At 40.5% G+C, this 20,519-nt stretch overlaps 1 protein-coding gene across 13 annotated transcripts in view; it reads left to right on the plus strand.

The window, feature by feature from the left end:
• Positions 1-20,519, plus strand: part of CYLD (CYLD lysine 63 deubiquitinase) — a 69,651-nt gene that overhangs the window by 30,402 nt on the left and 18,730 nt on the right. For 5 of the 13 annotated variants that reach the window (XM_045442735.1, XM_045442736.1, XM_045442734.1 and 2 more), the window contains exons 6-11: positions 6,486-6,584; positions 8,399-8,515; positions 15,633-16,012; positions 16,902-17,067; positions 18,683-18,824; positions 20,084-20,206. In XM_045442735.1, the coding sequence (XP_045298691.1) occupies positions 6,486-6,584; positions 8,399-8,515; positions 15,633-16,012; positions 16,902-17,067; positions 18,683-18,824; positions 20,084-20,206 (1,027 nt within the window). Of the gene's footprint in view, positions 1-5,504; positions 5,514-6,485; positions 6,585-8,398; positions 8,516-15,632; positions 16,013-16,901; positions 17,068-18,682; positions 18,825-20,083; positions 20,207-20,519 lie in introns of all 13 variants that reach the window. The other 8 variants (XM_045442731.1, XM_045442730.1, XM_045442733.1 and 5 more) reach the window with 2 other exon arrangements.

Consider the following 20,519-nt stretch of genomic DNA (forward strand, 5'->3'; position numbering starts at 1 on the left):
TTCTTTTGAGAACTTCTTTTAGATCTGCTGGTGACAAATGATCTTTGTTTCTCCTCATCTGGAATGTCTTGCCTTCCCCATCACTCCTGGAGGATATTTTCACTGGTTATAAGATTCTGGGTCAAGAATTCTTTTCTCTCAGCACCTGGAAAACGTTGTGCTACTTCTTTTGGGCCTCCCTGGTTTCTGATGAGAAATCTGCTCTCATTTGAATTGCTTTTTTTTCCCCTATAGGTTTTGTTTTTCTCTGGCTGCTTTCAGGAATTTCTCTTTGACTTTAGCTTTCTAAACTTTAATTATGCTGTGTCTTGGCATAGAATTTCTTTGGGTTCATCTGTTTGGTGTTTGCTCAGCTTCTTGAATTGGTAACTTTGTGGTCTCTTGCTGCATTTCGTCAGTTTCAGCCTTTCCTTCTTTGAGTACGTTTTCAGCCCTAGCCCCGTCTTTCTCCTCTCCTTTAAGATTCTGATCAAATAAATGTTAGATCTTTTGTGAAGTCCCACAGGTCCCTGGGTCTCTGTTCTTTTTCTTTTGTTCTTTTGTGTTTTGTTTTTTTTTTTTTTTTTTTGATTCAATTTTCCCTGTGTTGTTCATACTGGATAATTTGTATTATTCTGTCTTTAAGTTCACCCATGACTTCCTGTGTTTCCTCCATTTTGTATTGAGCCCATCCACTGAGCTTTTTATTTTCGTTGTTATTTCATTTTCACTCCTTTATATCTTCCGTTTCTTTGCTGAGACTTTCTGTTTCTTTGATGAGGTTTCTGTTCTGTCGTTTTGTTCCAAGTATGTTTATAATTGCTTATTGAAGCGTTTTTATCAGGGTTGTTTAAAATCTTTGTCAGATAATTCTAACCTCTCTGTCATCTCGGTGTGGGCATTTATTGACTGTCTTTAAACATTCTTAGGAACTTCCTGGTTCTTGGTATAATGAGTGATTTTTGTTTGAAACCTGGACAGTTGGGTATTAGGTTTTGAGACTCTAGATGTTACTAGATCTAGAGCCAGCTTTTAGCCAGCTTTCTTCGACCCTGCTATGGCCGGGGAAGAGGAGGGGAGATGCCACCTCATTATTGCCAGGTGGAGATAGAAGTCTTCTTCCCTCGGCCTCCTCATTCCTGCTGGGGAGCGGTGGATGTTGTGGCTCTTCGCATGGTCTCCAGTGACACTGTGATGAATGTGGCCTTATTGCTGGTGGGTTACGGTGAAAGTCCTGACTCTCCACTAGACCTCTTCTGATACCAACCACCCCAGCAGGTAAGGCAGAGATGGAAGTCTGGGCTCTCCATGTGGTCTCCACTGACACCATGGAGGTGGGAGAACTCGTCATCAGGTGGTGGCTCCCGACTTGGCTTTCTCTGATATCACACAACTGGGGCGTTGGAGCACTTTGTAACAGCCTCACATGAGTGGAAGTCTGGGCTCCCCACTTGGTCTTTTTGGAGTGGGTAGGGCCAATGTTTTTTTCCTGTGGTGTTTGGCTGGTGTTGAGTGATTACTATCTAACATTTTTCGGTCTTACTAGGTTTCCTCTTTTCTCATCCTTTGACGAGAGAGCGCTGACTTGTTGGGGCTTTCTTTGGTCTGTGCCCATTAATGGCTCCAGATTGCTGGCTTCTTCAGCGCTAAGTCTGGGATACATAAGGCAAGAAGAAAACCCAGGGAATTCACCGCCATGTTGTTCTTTACGTCCAGAACTCCTTAGCTGGTCTGCCTTCTCCTCTCCACCTTGTTAGAATCTTCTCGTTTTGTATGTTATGTCCTGAGTTTTTAGTTGTACTTATCATGAGGCATAGGAAAGGTATGTCTACTCATTTTCCCAGGAGTGGAAGTTGCCTCTGTTATTGTAAGTTAACAGCAGATCTGGGGCATCATTTCCTATTAGTACGTGTATTGCATACTTAATCTTTTGTTTAAATTATGCATTGTATTTCATTTTATGAATGTGCCATGATTTTTTTTACCAGTCCCCTGCTGATGGACGTTTCGGTTCTTTTTAATCTTTTGCTCTTACAAGCAGTGCTTTAGTGAATAACTCCATGTATATGCATCAGTTTGCATGTGTTCCAGTGTAGCTAAAAGATAACTTCCTGTCTTATCATCTGGATCTTCTCAGACAAGATAGAAGAGTCAGTGTCTCCTAAAGTAAATCAGGAGAATTTCATTTTAGACAGATATCCTTGTGAAAAAGTCACTCCTTGCATGATGTGTGCTTAGAGCTACTTTCCCACAGTTGACACACTGATTCTAGTTCTGAGCTGGTGATGGACACAGGACAGAGGCAGCTCCTTTTCCTTACAGCAGCCCTCAGATATTCAAAGCTGAGTGTCTCTGGGACCTTCATCTTCTGTGCTCCAGCCTAAAAACTTTGTGTCATTTTAGCCATTTGGCTGTGGTATGATACTCTGAGTGAGACCTGGTTTGTTGAAGATGTTTTTTTTTTTTTTTTTTTTTTTTTCTTAACACTTGAGCATCTAAAGGGAAATGGAATACTGTAATCCATTATGCGGGCTAATGGTTGCTACCGACAAACTGACAAAAAAAAAAAAATTGGGGGAAAGCCCTGTTACCGTCTGAGTTGTATTCCCAGCGACCCCTGTAATGCCTTCCTTGCATTACAGATGGATGAGTGCATTTATAAAGCAACGAATTAACGAATACTGAGCTTACTCTTGAATGAAACCCCCAATTTTCTTTCATGCACCCTTCTACTTCTAATTCTATGCTTGTATGGTTGATTTGGAGGACAGCAGCAGGACCTTGCTTTTGTCCCTGTTACACTTGATGTCGTCAGTGCCCTTCAGTCTTCTAACATTTTCAGATCATTCTGGATGCTAAGTGTGTCTTTGCATGTATTGTTTCTCCCTCAACACCACGCCATCTGTACTCATCTGAGTATTTAAACGGGATATATGGTGCTCACATTCATATAAAATATTCATAAGATATTTTTTTGAAAAGGTAACTTCCTGGAGGTAGAGTTGCTGGGTCAAAGGGTAGGTGTATTTTATATTCTGATAGATAATGCTATATGGGCTTCCACAAAGATTGTCTGCGTGAATCACCTTAAGTGTCGTCTATGTAGACAGCACTCCTGCTCGTACGAGACAGAGCCCAAAAGAAGGTTAATTTGAAGCACTAGACCCTGCGTATGCAACTCTGATGTCATCTGATGGGACCTTCCGGTTTTGTGTTCAAAAAATTTTCATGTAAAATGATCTAAAATAGGAAAACACTTATTTGGATCAGTAATCCTGCCTCATAGAGGTCTTTGTGTAGTTGCTACGTATATAGTATTTTCGGTATCTGGTTTTATAATACCTCATTTTACCCAAGTAAACTTATATTTTCTCTAGTAGCTTTCTCCGTGGATATTAAACTCTCATTTGGGTCTGAATTATGCTCTTGTGGCTGATGATGTTAAGCAGCACATCAATTAAGGGATTTCTCTCAATTTAATGGGTCATTCAAATTCACAGGCATCTCTCCTGCTTTGATTGTTACTGTTAACTAGTTTATTGTTATGATTTTCAACCCAACATTCTCGAAGGGATTTTTTTTGTATTTCTGATTAAATTAACAAGAGTGATGGATGAACTGCTACTTTTATAATTTTTTATTGAATCATAATTGACAGAGAATACTACATTAGTTTCAGTTATACAAGATAGTGATTCAGTATTTTTATACAGGACAAAAAAATGAATGCCATGATAGGTCTAGTCACCATCTGTCACCATACAAAGTTATTGCAATATTACTGACTGTATTCCCTATGCTGTACCTTACATCTCTGTGATTTTTTTTTTTTTTTACTACAAAGAAGTTTGTACCCCTTGATCTAACCCTTCACCCATTTGCCTGCCCACCTCCCCCTGCCCGCAGCAACTGCCAGTTGTATCTAGGATTCTGTTTCTGTTTGCTTTTATTTGTTTTCGTTTTTTTAGATTCTACACATAAGTGAAATCAGACAGCATTTGTCTTTGTCTGACTGATTTAACTTAGCGTAATACCTTCCAGGTCCATCGATGTTGTGTGTGTGGCAAGATCTCATTCTTTTCTATGGCCGAGTAATATTCACGTGTGTGTGTATCACATCTTCTTTATCCATTCGTCTGTTGGTGGACACTTAGGTTGCTTCCATATCTTGGCTACTGTAGGGATACACATGTACTTTTATCATTTTGGATGTCGTCCTGCTGTGTGCAGGTAATGGATACTCTTCATCTGGTTTCTTTTACTCAACACAACGTCCATGTTGTGTATATCAGTAGTTTATTCTTTTTTTCTTTTTCTTTTTTTTTTATTGCTGTGCAGTATTGTATAGTACGAACAGGTCACAACTTGTTGAGCTACTTTGCTGTAGAATGGATTGTCTCAGCTTTTGGTTATTCTGAATAAGGATGCTAGGCACATTTTTGTGCATGCCATTTGGTGAACATATCATGCTGTCTCTTTTAATAGCAAGCAGAATTGTTTTAATCTCACAAAACTGTCTGCCGAATTTATTCCTTATCTTGCTTACTTTCCCATACTTACCTTTCCCTGAGGTGGTAATCTCTTAAAATCCATTCGAGGCAGAAGACTTTGGTTTGGGATCATGAGCATAGTAGTGGCAAGGAAACAATATTTGGTATGTCACTGCTGGAGGGCAGGTTAGATGTGGCATGCGACCCCTCATCTGCATAGAATTCGGTAGGAATATCTGTTCCTCAAAATCGGTATTTGACCTTCTCTCAGACAAAGTCTAAGTCTGTCTCCTAAGGTAAATCAGGAGATTTCATTTTAGGCAGATGTCACTGTGATACGGCGGAAGATAACTACTGTTTCCAACTCCAGTGCTTGTCGTATTCCCGGTCTTTGAAGCCCTCCCCTAATCACCAGCAGGAGGGTCCCAGTCCCCAGTGGCTCGTCCATGTGGCCTGTTACTGCCAGGCTGCCTCACTTAAGACCATTTGTTGCCTTTGTTAGAATTACCACTAACTGTATCATGCATGTAGGGTACAGTATGCACGTGCATATCTTTTGAACACAGACTTATGTGTAGTAATTACAGTTAATAGTGGGAATTCGTTTTCTTTAGTCAATTTATATGCTGTAATTTGGGAACTGTTGCTAGTGACTAAGAAATTTTACCTTCCATGGTAGCTTTCATCTGTGATATTTGGAGATATTTGAATGGCTAATCATCAAAGTATTAGTAAATAGCTTTTACTATATCACCTGGTTGAAACGTTATTTAGTATAATTTTTGAATTAAAATAATTTTTCATTTGATCATATCCTGAGACCTTTAAGATATAGATTAACACTGCAATCTCCCCCCCTCCACCGTGATTTATATATATTACCAAACATGATTTATATGTAATTCATTCAGTATTATTTCCTTTTTCTAACAAAATGGCCTTTTCCTTGTGTTTAAAATGTAAAAAATTATCCTATTTTTTTCTTTCTGTTCTCAAAAATCCACTGTGGGTGCTATCTCTTTTGCTGATACACAGCTTTATCAGGTATGACTCCTAAGTGTCATGTTGGACTCTACAGATATGTTGTTGAAATTTCCAGGGGAAAAACTGCAGATTGACTTTTCTATGTTCGTTTGATCAGTATTTGTGAATATCTCATGAAAATTACTGGCCTTTAAGGTTTAGAGTCAGCTACGTATCAGAAACAACTGCCAAATTTATCACACCTAATATTCCAAAAAGGAGTTTCAAGTGTTTTCTTCAAAAATATTATTGATATTTTTCTCTGGCTTTCTTCATCATTAATCTGTGTAGGCTTCTTTGCGTTTTTCTTGTTTATATGTTGTATATGTTTGTATACTTGTCAGTGTTATTCTTAACATATATGATTTTTACAACTGATACATATTTCTAACCAGATTTTTTCCAAACTGTGTTCCATGAAATACATTAATCTGAGATGCTAAGTAGACTGGGACAAAAAATATTATAAGATACGTTTGTTCTATCCCTCTTTGAAAGATTCACAGTACACATCAGCATATTAAAGGTTCTGGTGTTATGCGGTAAAGAAATGTGCTTCCCTTTGTTTATCTCAGCATCTTCTAGAAATACTTGAGTGTGGAGCACTTCCTAACACACTGGGTGTTCTGGGGACACCTGGGGACCTCCTGCAAAGAACTTAGTGGAGCTGTCTGTCCCTGTAGTGTTTTAACACATCAAACAATAGTGACTAAATTGATTAAATTTCCAAGACATTAAAGCACTTAGCTGAATTGTATTTGGGTCATATTTTGTAGAAATTACGTTTTGAAGTACAGCATTGATTTTTTTTCCCCCCGTATCCTCTTTGAGTACTTTTGTCGACCTTTAAAAATTTGTAAAACTGCTGTTGGAAATGCTGCCTTTTTGTAGGAAAGAGGTATTTTTTGGCTGCTGTTGTCATTGCTTGCTTAATTGTTTCTCTTCTGTAAGAATTTGCTTTTATCCTTAAAAAAAACACGTTTACCATTTCAGATAGCGTGACACAGGAAAGGAGGCCTCCCAAACTTGCCTTTATGTCGAGAGGTGTTGCGGACAAAGGTTCATCCAGTCATAATAAACCAAAGGCTACAGGTATGGATCAGTAGGCTACGATTCTTAGATATTTACACGCTATCTGATTTGCCATAGCATTGAAAAAAGGTTGAAAGGTTTTACTCCTCAGTGTACATGTAGGCTCTCTTCTTCCCAACATGTTTAGTATTTTACCAAAAATTGTTTATAGATGCTCTTGCTAAAGCCAAGAGTTCCCAGCCTTTTTTTAGGCGATGAAAAGTTTTCCGGGAGGACCTTGTTGTCTTTTGTTGGTTTCTGTCAGCTGGTTTTTGGAAGCCCCTACTTGTGACATTTGAGCCTCGAGTTTAGAGTCGCAACTGTACAGAAGAACCATATCTGGATAATGTTAGATGGGATAAAGCATATCGGGAGTAATTATGTGGATTTTGCTAACAAAATGTGGCACAAGTTAAATTCCAAACTGCTAAGCAAGAATTTTTGTCTCTCTTCCAGAAACTCCCTCACAATGCATGTGGAGTTCTTCGCGTTTTTCTTTGGCTTCCACATATTTTATAGTTTTAAAGGATGGTAGTTCTACAAGCGAAACAGCTCATTTAAAAAGCTGTGAGAATGTTTGTTAACTCAGATGTGGGTTAGGAGAAGAATATTGTTTCCTCAGTTATCTGGTGAACAAAACTTGTCTTGGCCCGTTTTAAAGGAAATTGTATTTTAGGAAGTATTTTATGTGACCCTGGACCTGGGGCGATTTAGGATTAAATAGGACACACACGTAATAGTTATCTTTTAAGTCAACCTGTAGATCTAGATAGGATAGCTCACACGTGTTATTCTCACTTAAATATAAATAGCCTACAGATTTTTCGGAAGACATGTGCGTTACTTGTGTTGTAGCAGATCTTAGTTATAAGCATAAAGTATAGAGCTATCTGCTTTAAATTGAAAAGTTAAAATCAGATTTTTTATGGTTTCTGGAGACCCCCCTGGTCGCACTTACAGCATTTCTTCTTAGTACTGAGGCAGGGTAATGCCTTGAAAGGTCTGTAATGTGGCCACACTCACTCTTTCTTACGTTAATAAATCTAATATAGAAAAAAATAATTCTGCTTCCTGTTTTCAAAGACGTGAAGCAGTGAAGCAAGGAATTTGATGACCGAGAATTCCCAACTGTTTAAACTTTATATTTTTTAAACTTAATTTGTGCATTGATTTAGGTCTACCACATTTAAAGATCACTTTCTTCCGAAAGGAACTGTTTTAAATTAACAGGTTAAATTTGGGAACTAACAGGTTCATCAGGGGAAATTGGGGAATGGTGCTGTTGACATTTGGAAATAAACCATAGTACATGAAGTAATTTTTAAAAGCAGTTGGTCTTAAAAAAAAAAAATAGCAGGCTTTTCTTTTAAACTTATTCCTGTTCCCCTCCTATATTGATTCTTGGGTGGAAGAGTTTTTTGATATTGCCAAAATGGTTACCAAATTTTTAAAAGTTGAAGACGCTAATAAAATACATTGCGTTTGGGGGCGCCTGGGTGGCTCAGTCGGTTAAGCGTCCGACTTCAGCTCAGGTCACGATCTCACAGTCCGTGAGTTCGAGCCCCGCGTCAGGCTCTGGGCTGATGGCTCAGAGCCTGGAGCCTGCTTCCAGTTCTGTGTCTCCCTCTCTCTCTGCCCCTCCCCCGTTCATGCTCTGTCTCTCTCTGTCTCAAAAATAAATAAACGTTAAAAAAAAAAAAAAAAACATTGCGTTTGTATACATCTATTGCTTTCTTAAGCAATTGTTAACATCATATGTATGTTAATTTCTCTTAGGGAAAAACTTTCACACCATATTGACTTTATTTTTAAAAGAAACTTTTCTTGATCCATAGGACCTACCTCAGACCCTGGAAATAGAAACAGATCTGAATTATTTTATACCTTAAATGGATCTTCTGTTGACTCACAACCACAATCCAAATCAAAAAACACATGGTACATTGATGAAGGTAATCTGTAGTCTTAGTGTTCTTTATTATATTGATCCTGTCCGTTTAGCTCGTCAGAAAAAAATGGCTTTTTCACCAGTGTATATAGTTTTGGAAACAGAATGAGTAGAACATTCTTTATTAATATGGCTGAACTAAAATATTGTACACAATTTGAACTGCACTGCTGTTAAGACTAATACAGCATTCAGAAAATGTATTAGTAGCTCGTTCTCTTCCCTTACCCGATCTTTAGGGTGGATTTCTAGAATCAGTGGAATCATTTAAAAACTTTTCTGTCTCGTCTTTCTGTGTCTCTTTTAAAAACACTCCCTTTTTGCCTTCCCTTGGTTCAGGGACATCATTTTTTTTCGGGTTTATTATTTACTTAGTTCTTCCCTTCAACAAATATTTATTGAGTGCCTACTATGTGCCAGACACTCTTCTAGGCACAGAGGCTATAACGGTGAGGGAGGAATAGACATACATGGTCCTTGCCCATTTGGAATTTATGATCAAGTTGTTGAAATAGGCATTAATCAGACCATCACAGAAACAGAGCATTGCAATCATGATGAGTGCAGTGAAGGTACTTGATACTGTAAGAGTCTATTAAAGGTGGATTTTACTTATAGGGACTCAGAGATGTTTCTCTGAGGAAGCAGCATGAGCTTAAGTTTACCAGAGGAGTGGGAGATAACACAGCGAAAGGGGACAAAGAACCTTTTCGGCGGAGAGGATGGCATATGGAAAGGCGTCATGGAAAAATGGAGCCTGTGTTTGCTGAAGGCTAAAAAGAGCCAGAGTAGCTAGACCAAAGAGAGAGGCAGAACATTTTATGAGAAAGGCAAACAGGGCCAGGGCATGTGGAGCCTGGTGTGCTCTATTTAAAGGAAAAGAGGAAGCCACGGAAGGATTTTCAGCAAGGGGTGACATGACCAAGTTTGCCTTTTGAAAATCATTCTGGCTGCAGGGTAGACAGTGGCTCGAAGCGGGGACCATGTGGCTACAAGGGCACCGCTGAAGGTTGTTGCAGGGTCAGAAATAGATTCCAGCAGCTAGGGCGAGACTTGTTGGGGGAAGGGATGGCGGGGCGGGGGGGGGGGGGGGGGGGGAGGGGATGGTGTAGGAGATATTTAGGAAGTGACTTGAGGAGACTCACAGGTGCACTGAGAATGAGAGCTGGGGAATAAGAGGTGTCAGTGATACCCCTGGTTTCCTGGCTTGCAGGCTTCTCGAATTGTAGAGGAAGGTGATGAATTTGATTTTGAGTATGTTGAGCCCCAGGGGCCCCTTAAACTTCCCAGACGTGATTTGTCAAATAGACAGTTGGATATATAGGTCTGTGGCTGAGAAGAAAGTTAAGCGCTCTCTGGAGACGTACATCTGCAGGTTGCCCTCACATATTTGGTGATTAAAGTTTTGTGAATAGTGTCACCCGAGGGGAGGGTGTGGGGTAAGACTGAACCCTGAGGAATGTAGTGGCTGGGAGGAGGAGAAGTCTTCACGGGAGACAGAAAAAGCCACCAGAGGGAAGTGAGGAAAATCAGGAAGTTGTTGGGTTAAGAAGTCATGGAGCTGGCAGCCTTGAATGCTCCTGAGAGGGCAAGTAAGGCGAAGATCACACAAATACCTGCTGCATTTAGCCAACGGAAGCCATGATGACCTCAGTTACGCTTCTGTGGAGTGAGGAAATGGAGACGTGAAGTTTGGGCTTCATCCTGGACTCCGCTCTCTCATGAGTCACATCCAGCCGTCACGGAGTTTTCTGGATCTCCTCCTCTTCGGTATCAATAGACTCTTTCCCGTTTTCTTCATTTCTGCAGCCACTGCCTCCGTTCCAATCCTTTTTTGCTGTCTAGTTAATATAACGGCCTTCCACCTGGTTTGTCTACCTCAGCCTTGTTCCTTCTGAATCGATTCTGAACAATAATAACCATCCTCGCCACCGTCTTTGTGGTCACTACCACCATCATCACTGCGGCCGACCTTTCTTGACGACTTATTACGCCAGGCATTGTGTTACACCCTTTATATGCATTATTTTGTCCTCATAACAACGTTATGAGGTAGGTATTTTTACTTTCTCTTTTGTTACAGTGGCTAAATATCTTGCCCAAGGCCACACAGCTAGTGTTAGTGGCGCCGGTCTTCCAACCCAAGTCTGTGTCACGCCTGACGCTTTTGATCACTACACTATGTTTCTCTTCACATTGCTCTTCGACTGCTTTTTCTGAAGATATCTCTGCTCATGTCTCTCCTTTGGTTCATGTCTGTGAATTTTTCCCTAGCCCTTGGGAGGTAAAAATGCGGATTCCTTAGTTTGGCCTGCCCGGACCCTTCATGGCATAACGTCTTAGTCGTCTCTCATTTGTCGTGCACTCCTGCTCCCGCCATGCTTGGAGTGGGGCCATTTTGGAATGTGCCATACTTTCTCTTTTCTTGGCGCCTGTTGTTCCTCTTGCCTGGAAATCCTTCTTCCTATTCCTCCCACTCCATGCTTTGGCTTACTTCTGTCCATCTGTTCAATCTCAGCTTGGGTATTATTTTCTCCGGGAAGCCTTTCCTGTCTCTCCTAGGTTAGGTGAGGTGCCATCGTAACTGTTTGTCGCCTGTCTCCTCTGCCAGACTGGAGTTCCAAGTGCCTCGCACAGGGCTTGGCACGCGGTACGTCTAGGAACTATATGCAAATGAAATGAAAATAAGAATTTAAGAGTACTGTAGAACTCTGTAGTGACTTTTTAGCTATCATATGGATTATCCACAAATGTAACAGTCCAAGCCCACTGTCAACATCACTTGGGCTTAGATACTCACACGGGAAATGACTTGAGTGAGCTCTTAGATTTTGTCTTCTCCGTGCCTTCATTTCTACCTGAGTAGGGTGTTGTGAAGCTAGGCAGTCACAGGGCCTCATCAATCCCCAAGACTTCTTCCTAGCCACAGAGCAGGAATCTTCCTTAAATGATGCCTCCCCAGGAGATTGTCTCTTGATAGACTGCTTTTGTTAAGGTCTGGCCCTTTTGTTAACAGTTGTTAGCTCTCTCAAAAACCTTGGGAGTGCCCAAACGACAGGGGTCTTACTGGCAGCGTCTTAGGGTGAGTCACAGCCCTGCTGGCTTCTGCATGTGTATGGCCCATCCAGAGTGGTTAGGGCACAGCCCGGCTCTCTCACGCTGTTGTTCCTCGTAGCCTCGTGAATGCTTTTCCTACGAGCTTGTTTCTTTCTAGGGAATGGAAACTGGTACAAGCTGGGGTTTGTCATAATCTAGGTAACATTGATTCTTCAGGTTTATGCTATAATTGTATCCTTAGACAGTTTCTGTGGTGTGAGAGAATATTTTTAACTTCTTGATTCTAGTCTAACATTGTATAATAAGTTTATATAAGAATATTGATCCTAAGTGGGATATGTAAAGTGATGAAATCTACGTGGAGTAGGCCTTCATCCTTAAATTAGAAAATAGAAGTGATTTCAGTGTGAAAAGAATATTTCTTTTCTATCATTAATTTCACTTGTATATTTAAAAAGCTTTTTTTTCGGGGCATCTGGGTGGCTCAGTCGGTTAACTGTCCGACTTTGGCTCAGGTCACGATCTCGCGGTTTGTGGGTTCGAGCCCCGCATCAGGCTCTGTGCTGACAGCTCAGAGCCTGGCGCCCACTTCGGATTCGGTGTCTCCCTCTCTCTGCCCCTCCCCCACTTGTGCTCTGTCTGTCTCTCAAAAAACAAACATTTAAAAAAATAAATAGAGGGGCGCCTGGGTGGCTCAGTCGGTTAAGCGGCCAACTTTGGCTCAGGTCATGATCTTGCGGTCTGTGGGTTCGAGCCCCGCGTCGGGCTCTGTGCTGACAGCTCAGAGCCTGGAGCCTGTTTCAGATTCTGTGTCTCCCACTCTCTGACCCTCCCCCATTCATGCTCTGTCTCTCTCTGTCTCAAAAATAAATAAATGTTAAAAAAAAATTTTTTTTAAATAAACAGAAAGCTTTTTCTCTACAACATTTGATTTATGCATTCAGTTTTTTCTTAAAACAAATATCGAGTCTTTTCTTGTGTTAGTGGCTATACCAAATGCTATGGATTCAACCACAAATCCACATGAAAAACCATAACAAAATTCCTGTTCTATGGAGCTGGTTGGTATTCTGGTTGGTATGACACATAGTGAACATTTAGAAAGACAAGGGAATCATCAATTGTGACATGTGCAGTGAAGGAAATGAACAAGGCATGACAGCAGCTGGTGGGGAGCCAGCCACCATGGAGTGTTTTGGAAAAGTCTCTTTGAGGAAAGGGTATTTGGGTTTGAGGTCTGGATGATGTGAATGAACCTGTCAGAGAAAGAGCTTGGGAAGAACATTCTAGGCAGAAGAGATAGTAAAGGCAAAGGCCTGAGGTGGGAAAGAGCATTCGAGGAACAAGAAGTAGGCCAGAGTGGCTGCAGCATGGGAAGCAAGGAGAATAGGTGTGTACAGTGAGTTCGGATAGGTGGGTGGGAGCTAGGTCATCCAGGACCTTGCAGGTCTCAGTGAGCAATTTAGTTGCCTGTTATAAGAATGCTGGAAAGCCACTGAAAGTTTTTAAATAGGGGGATGATATAAGATCATGTAAGATCTTTACATTTTAAAAAGATCTCTCTTAGAGTTGTGTGGTGAATAGTTTGGCCAAGAAGGGGGACAGACCAGGAAAGAGACTGGTTACAGGGCAAAAGATGATGCCCTGTGGCTTAGATTAGGGAGATGATAGGGGTGAAGGGAAGAGGATGAATTTGAAATATATTTTGGAAACAGACCCAAATACTTGATGGATTTGGCTTTTGGGCTGGAGGGGTTGAGGGTTTGAGAAAGAAAAGAATGACTTTTAAAAGTCCTATATTTAATATCATTACTAAAGAATCTTAAATGGATAAGGTATAAAGAACAATAAGAAAAGAAGTACATTGACCACCCATGTAGTCACTACTCACTGTAAGAAAAACATGATCATTGCCCTTGAAATTCCTTGGTGCCTCTTCCCAGAGCCCTCTTGTCACGCTCTCCTCTGAGCTTCCATCATCTTTAATTTATTCTCCTGGTTTTCATGATAACTTTCTAAGTTTGTGTATCTAGGCAGTATAGTGTTAGTTTAGCATGTTTCTGAGTTTTATACAAACGAATCAGCCTGTGTGTATGCTATGTAGTTTCCCCCTCAATATTATGTTCCAAGATGCACCACAGTGGTTTATGTGATTATAATTTTTTGTTTTCATTGCTGTATAGCATTCCACTCCATTTCATTCCATTGCTGCAAAATATATAAATGTACCACAGTATTCGTCCCCATTCGACCATTGATGGACATTTGAATTGTGTTTATTTTCCTGCTATGATTAACAGCTTAGCTGTTAACCTTCTTACACATGTTGAGGCTACATAACCAGGAATGGAATTATTGGGTCATGTGATATGCACATCTTTCCTTTACTAAATCATGCCACGCTGTTCCCAGAGTGGTTATACCAGTTGACGCTTCCGTCAGCATTTTGGGAGGGTATCGTTTTTCCTCATTCTTACCAACAGTTAATATGCTAAAAACTTTAACTTTTGAAATGGCATCTCACATTGCTTGTGACTTTCTTTTATCTACTTTATTGTGAGGGCAAGAATCTTTTTGTTGATTTGTTGGTGGTTTGGGTATCTTCTTCTGAATTGCCTTTTTAAGCCTTTTGTCCATTTCTTCTTAGTTGTGGTTTTTTTGGGGGGGTGTCTTTTTTATATTGGTTTATAGACCTTTATCAAATTTGAATCCTTTGTCAAATATATGTATTTTAAGTGTTTTCTCCTTGTTTGGCTGATATTTTCATTCTTGCTATGATGCCTTTTAATAAGTAGCTCAGTTTCATTGTGATCATATTTGTCAGTCTTTTTCTTTAGGATTTGTATACTTATGTTCAAGAAATTTCTCTCTGCTGTAAAATCATGAAGAACATTCTTCTGTATTGTCTTCCAGAAGTTTATGGTCTTGCCTTTCACATTTGTCTTTAAGCTACCTGGAAATGATTTTCGTGTAGAATATATTCAGTACAAGTCCAATTTAATTTTTTTTAATGTACGGGTAATTGATGATCTCAATATTATTTATTGAGAAGTTCATTCTTTCCCCACTGATCTGCAGTGCCTGGCTGGCAACTGTAATAGTTCTTTTAAGAAAATAACTTTTGGTTTTGCTTCTCTTTTTATGTGTTTGTTTTCTCTTAAATTATTTTCTGCTTTTGTATTTATTCTGGCTTTGATCCTCTTTAGTGTACGTTTGTTTTCTCTTCCATTAATTTCTGTTTTGTGTTTATTCTTTCCTCGTGACTGACTTTTTGGGCAGTTAATCTGTTCTTTTAACTTCCTAAGTTGTATTCTGAGTTCATTACTCTTCTTTTTTTCCCCTGAAATAAACTATGCAGTTTATAAATTTCTTTTGTAAATACTGTGTTAGCTGTGTTCCACAAGTGTTTGTTGCTTCTTTTTCTCTTTTTTCTTTATTTTAAAAATTTATGTAGTCATTTCTTTTTTGATCCTTTAGCTATTTAAGAAGCATCTTTTGGGGTGCCTGGCTGGCTCAGTCTGTTAAGCATCAGACTATTGGTCTCCACTGAGGTCATGATCTCGCGGTTTGTGGGATCAGGTCCCGTGTTTGGCTCTGCACTGGCAACGTGGAGCCTGCTTGGGATTCTCTCTCTCTCCCTCTCTTTCTGCCCCTGCCCTGCTCTTGTATGCTCATGCTCTCTCTCTCTCTGTCTCTCAAAATAAATAAATACACTTGAAAAAAAAAAAGCATCTTTCTAAATTTTTGGTATTTTTTTGGTACCGTTTTCTAAATTATATTATAGACATAGAATAGAACCTATTTAATACTAACCAATAATGGATTTTTTTTTTTTTTTTTTAGTTTGAGCCATTGGGTGCCATTTACCTAGGTAGAAAAATTTGGAGGTGGGAAGAGAATGTGGAACACTGTTTTGGAGAGATTAAGTGTGCAGTGCTTACAAGAATCCTACTAGAGTCAAATGGGCACTTACACTAGTCGTGTATATTGATTTTCTTTAGAGATGTGGGCATTTTTAATACTCTGGAATATGTTTCTCTAAATAAGAACACTTTTTTTTATAGTTGCTGAAGACCCCGCAAAGTCGCTTACAGAGATATCTCCAGACTTTGGACATGCTTCACCACCACTGCAACCTCCTTCCATGAACTCATTATCTACCGAGAACAGATTTCACTCTTTACCATTCAGTCTGACCAAGATGCCCAATGCTAATGGAAGCATTGGCCACAGCCCGCTTTCTCTGTCAGTTCAGTCCGTAATGGGAGAGCTAAACAATGCCCCTGTCCAGGAGAGTCCACCCTTGGCCATGGCTTCTGGGAACTCCCATGGTCTGGAAGTGGGCTCACTGGCTGAAGTGAAAGAGAATCCTCCTTTCTATGGGGTAATTCGTTGGATCGGTCAGCCGCCAGGACTCAATGAAGTGCTAGCTGGACTGGAACTGGTAATTGAATTTGACTTAAACATTGCAGCTCTTCTCTCTCTGGAGTTTTGTGCAGTTTTTTTCCCACTTATGCTTTTTTTGTGTCCAAATGTTCTATTCGTCAAAAAAGCCATCACTAGAGAAAAATTTTATTACTGTGTTGCCTGGCTTCTTTGGCACCCATGAAGCATCCGGTCCGTTTGTTCCTGATGTCAGTTGATCTGTGTTCAAGGAATGAAAATAGATTTTTAGGCTAATGTGTTTAGACTCATTATATTAAGCAACATAGAGTAAGGAAAGCAAATCTGTTATCAGCTTTCTTTTTCTTCCTCAGTCTCCCTCCCCGACTCAGTTCTAATATTTATATCATACATTGTAAAATTAATTGCCATTTTTAGAGATTTTTTGAGATCTTAGTAGAGGGAAAGGTTTACCTTTTGGAGATTAGGAAAGCATATTGTTTGGCATTTCACGATCTGGAGAGGATACTTTGAGTACCCCTAGCTTTTATTTATAAGATGTAAAATACTAAAAATTTAAATGTTTGCATGCTAGCGAGTGCTACTTTGGGGGAGGTTGTTAAAATAAACAGCCTCCGCCCCTTAGTTCCAGTACATGTGGAGTTGATGTGGGGAAGTTACACCTTTTAACCAGGGAAGGTCTAAGCATACATTCTGGAAGGAAACGCAGTGAGGACTTCATGCTGGAGTCAGGAATTTCTTAAATGATCAGTTGTGAGCAGAAGTGCTGCTTAGCCCACCCCTTTTTCCTGATGGAGTTCTCGAGACAGGATTCCGTGATGACGGAATTCTGAGAAAGGTGAACCAGAAACCAATTGTAGAAACCATAATGCTGCGTATGCTGTGCTGCACGGTGCAGAATAACGTATATCGAAGCATTTCTTTTTCAGGAAGATGAATGTGCGGGCTGTACAGACGGAACCTTTAGGGGCACACGGTACTTCACTTGTGCCCTGAAGAAGGCGCTGTTTGTTAAGCTGAAGAGCTGCAGGCCCGACTCGAGATTTGCATCCCTGCAGCCAGTTTCCAATCAGATCGAACGCTGTAACTCGCTAGGTATTTGATGCCTTTCATTTCCTTACAAATCTGCAATAACTCTGGTTCTGATCTCGGGCCATTTTGCAGTAGGCCACAGTGACAGCGTTTCAATATATTTCTGGCCAACGTTCATCAGGCTTGTAAATCAGTTAAAATTGCTGCTTGGTGTCTAAGAGAGTGACAATGGTCCCAAGAGGGGATTTTTGAAAAAAGTATTAGTCAGGAAAACAGTTTTCTCTTCCTGTTGGTTTCTGGCATTTAATTAAAAAAAAAAATTTTTTTTTAATGTTTGTTTATTTTTGAGAGAAAGAGAGAGTACAAGCAGGGGAGGGGTCGAGAGAGAGGGAAGCACAGAATCGAAGCAGGGTTCAGGCTCTGAGCCGTCAGCACAAAGCCGGATGCAGGGCTCGAACTATGCTCTGCGAGATCATGACCTGAGCCGAAGTCAGACACTTAACCGATAGAGCCACCCAGGCGCCCCTGCTGGCATTTAATTTTTAAAAACACAGAGGTAGAAATTGAAATGTGGCCTTCTTTTGGCCCTGACTACCTTCCCGATGTATCATAAAAGCATATCAATAACCATATCTGATTAAGAAGGTCAGCATTATTATATGAAGCAGTTTTAGATTGATTGATAAAGGACAGATCCCCTTCATCACTTGTAATGGGTGACAGTTTCTTGATGTTCTCCCTTTCCAGTTTTGGGTAATAGTCGTGAAGCATCTTGAGGGGTAAGTGACTATCAGTAGGAAAGCCATCTTTATGAAGAACATTTTTCCTCACAGTTGAAGTACATTTTTTCCCAAAACTTTGGAAATTTTTGTTTTCTGACTTGAAGACAAAGCATCTCAGATAAATAAAATATTTGGGGAACAAAATAGTTTACTTGGCACATGTTTTTTTACACACTACTGAGTACCCTAAGGTGTTTTTTAAATGGTGGAGGAAGTGGGGCGCCTGGGTGGCTCAGTCGGTTAAGTGTCCGGCTTCGGCTCAGGTCGTGAACTCGCGGTTTGTGGGTTCGAGCCCCGCCTTGGGCTCTGTGCTGACAGCTCGGAGCCTGGAGCCTGCTTCGGATTCTGTGTCTCCCTCTCTCTCTCTGCCCCCTCCCTCACTCGCTCTCTCTCTCTCTCTCTCTCAAAAATAAATAAACATTAAAAAAAACTAAAAAAATGTAAGCGGTGGAAGAAGTGAGATTGAAAATGAACACCACCATTTTCACTGGCCACGCTGAAGAACCATGAAACCAAACCCACCTTTAACTTAGTTTTTTTTTTTTTAATTTTTTTTTTTTCAACGTTTATTTATTTTTGGGACAGAGAGAGACAGAGCATGAACGGGGGAGGGGCAGAGAGAGAGGGAGACACAGAATCTGAAACAGGCTCCAGGCTCTGAGCCATCAGCCCAGAGCCTGACGCGGGGCTCGAACTCACGGACCGCGAGATCGGGACCTGGCTGAAGTCGGACGCTTAACCGACTGCGCCACCCAGGCGCCCCAAACTTAGTTTTAAGTTGGGAAACAGATTTTGCCTCACGATACAAAAATGTATCTTAAAACGAAGAAGTCTATCAGAGTACATGTTGTAGTAGTCGAAAAGGATGCTTTTCATTTTCATTTTTATGTTGGCAGCATTCGGAGGCTACTTGAGTGAAGTAGTGGAAGAAAATACCCCACCCAAAATGGAAAAAGAAGGTTTAGAGATAATGATTGGAAAGAAGAAGGGTATCCAGGGTCATTACAATTCTTGTTACTTAGACTCAACCTTATTCTGGTAAGTTTAAAATTAGCGTGGAGACATGTGTGCACGTGCGTGTGCGTGAGAGGAGCCGCTAACTGCCTCTGAGTAAAGAAACTGGGTGGCTGGGGAACAGGGAAAAAGGGAGGTTTACATTTCACTGTATACCCTTGGAAGCTACTGAACATCGTCTTAGGGTGCTTGTGTTAACAAATTAATATAAAAGTAATGTGGTGAATGATCAGTAAGAACGATAGTGTTATAGGTGGGACAGATATTCTGAGGGTGTCTGGGAAACAGTGTAACTGAAGACAGGAAGTACAGTATCTTTGTCACGTATCAAACAGCATGACTTGATAAGTCATTGGCTGCTTATGTGTTTGCATAAGGAGGAAGTGTTTGCTTCCTTCGCTGGGTCGAGGCAATCGTAAGGCAGCTTTATGTTAAAGAATTACTTTCAGTAGAAGCACAGATGCCCTCGTGTACGTAGTTGATTCCAAAGTCCCAACGACGCGACAAGAATTTTTACGCTGAGATCGAACAACGTACGTTGCCAGTTTAGTTGAGCGTAAGTGGCCAGGTCTATACAGCCACATTGTAAGAATTAGGAAGTTAACTGGGGTGTTAACATTTTAAAAGTGGGAAGAAGAATCAACATGGTGGGCTATTTGGGCAGGATACTGTCCGTCTCTTCGGTGTGTGGACAAAAACAAGCCTTACGGAATTGATGCAGTCCTTTTTAGATTTCGTGATACAAATTTTGTATCAGCCAAATTTCCGTTTTCTTTGGTCCCAGCAAGTCACTGCTGTTAGTCACTCACAAGTGATTTTGGCATTCAAAGAAATTTATATCTCTGCAAAGGGCTGCAGGGAGAGAGTAGTGTGATATCTAGTGTAGGTTGTCATTGCATGTGTGCGTGCCTTGAGAAGTAGTTCCCGACTTCCTCCTCTGTTGGGTGTCGACTTTGACTCAGATTTGTAGGCCCCTTTTCAGCTTTTGCAAAGAAGTTCTCTTAATATTCTTGAGGCCTATTTTTATCCTTTAACACGGTCAATCTATATTGTGCTTTCTCAAGATTGGTATTTTTAACCTGGAAGGATCTCTAGCCCCTGTTGATTGAACCACAGGAACCTTAGCGGGTGTCTTTGGTACCTGTGTTAACGAAAAGCACGAATTTGTAATGTTCCTGTTCTCCAGACTTGGTTGTTTTTTCTCTTGTTACATTCTTTTTAGTATCTGTGTCCCCAAAAGTAACGTGTACAGAATAAGGAAAACTATTCCTTTTATTTTACAGCTTGTTTGCTTTTAGTTCTGTCCTGGACACTGTGCTACTTAGACCTAAAGAAAAGAATGATGTAGAATATTATAGTGAAACGCAAGAGCTACTGAGGACAGAAATCGTGAATCCTCTGAGAATGTAAGCAGAAGACCCAGAATTGTTTTGCCTTTCGATGGTGTCCAGTGCTCTGTTGTTTGGGACAATAAGTAATTCACACCTGCTTTCATTTATTAAGGGATGGGTGGAAATTCGTTCTCTCGATAAAGCATTTACAGTTTTTTAACCTTTACTGTCTTCTTTAATTTCTCCCATCTGGTCACGGTGTAGCACATAGTGTATGCCATTAAATGATGAAACCATTTTGGTACAGTATAGTACAATTTAGTAATTGCAGTAGGTTCGAAAAGCTGATAAGAAGTACTTGTCTTCTGCTCGAGCTTATTCCAGCCGT

This window comes from Leopardus geoffroyi, chromosome E2 (assembly GCF_018350155.1).
Source record: "Leopardus geoffroyi isolate Oge1 chromosome E2, O.geoffroyi_Oge1_pat1.0, whole genome shotgun sequence".
NCBI lineage: Eukaryota > Metazoa > Chordata > Mammalia > Carnivora > Felidae > Leopardus > Leopardus geoffroyi.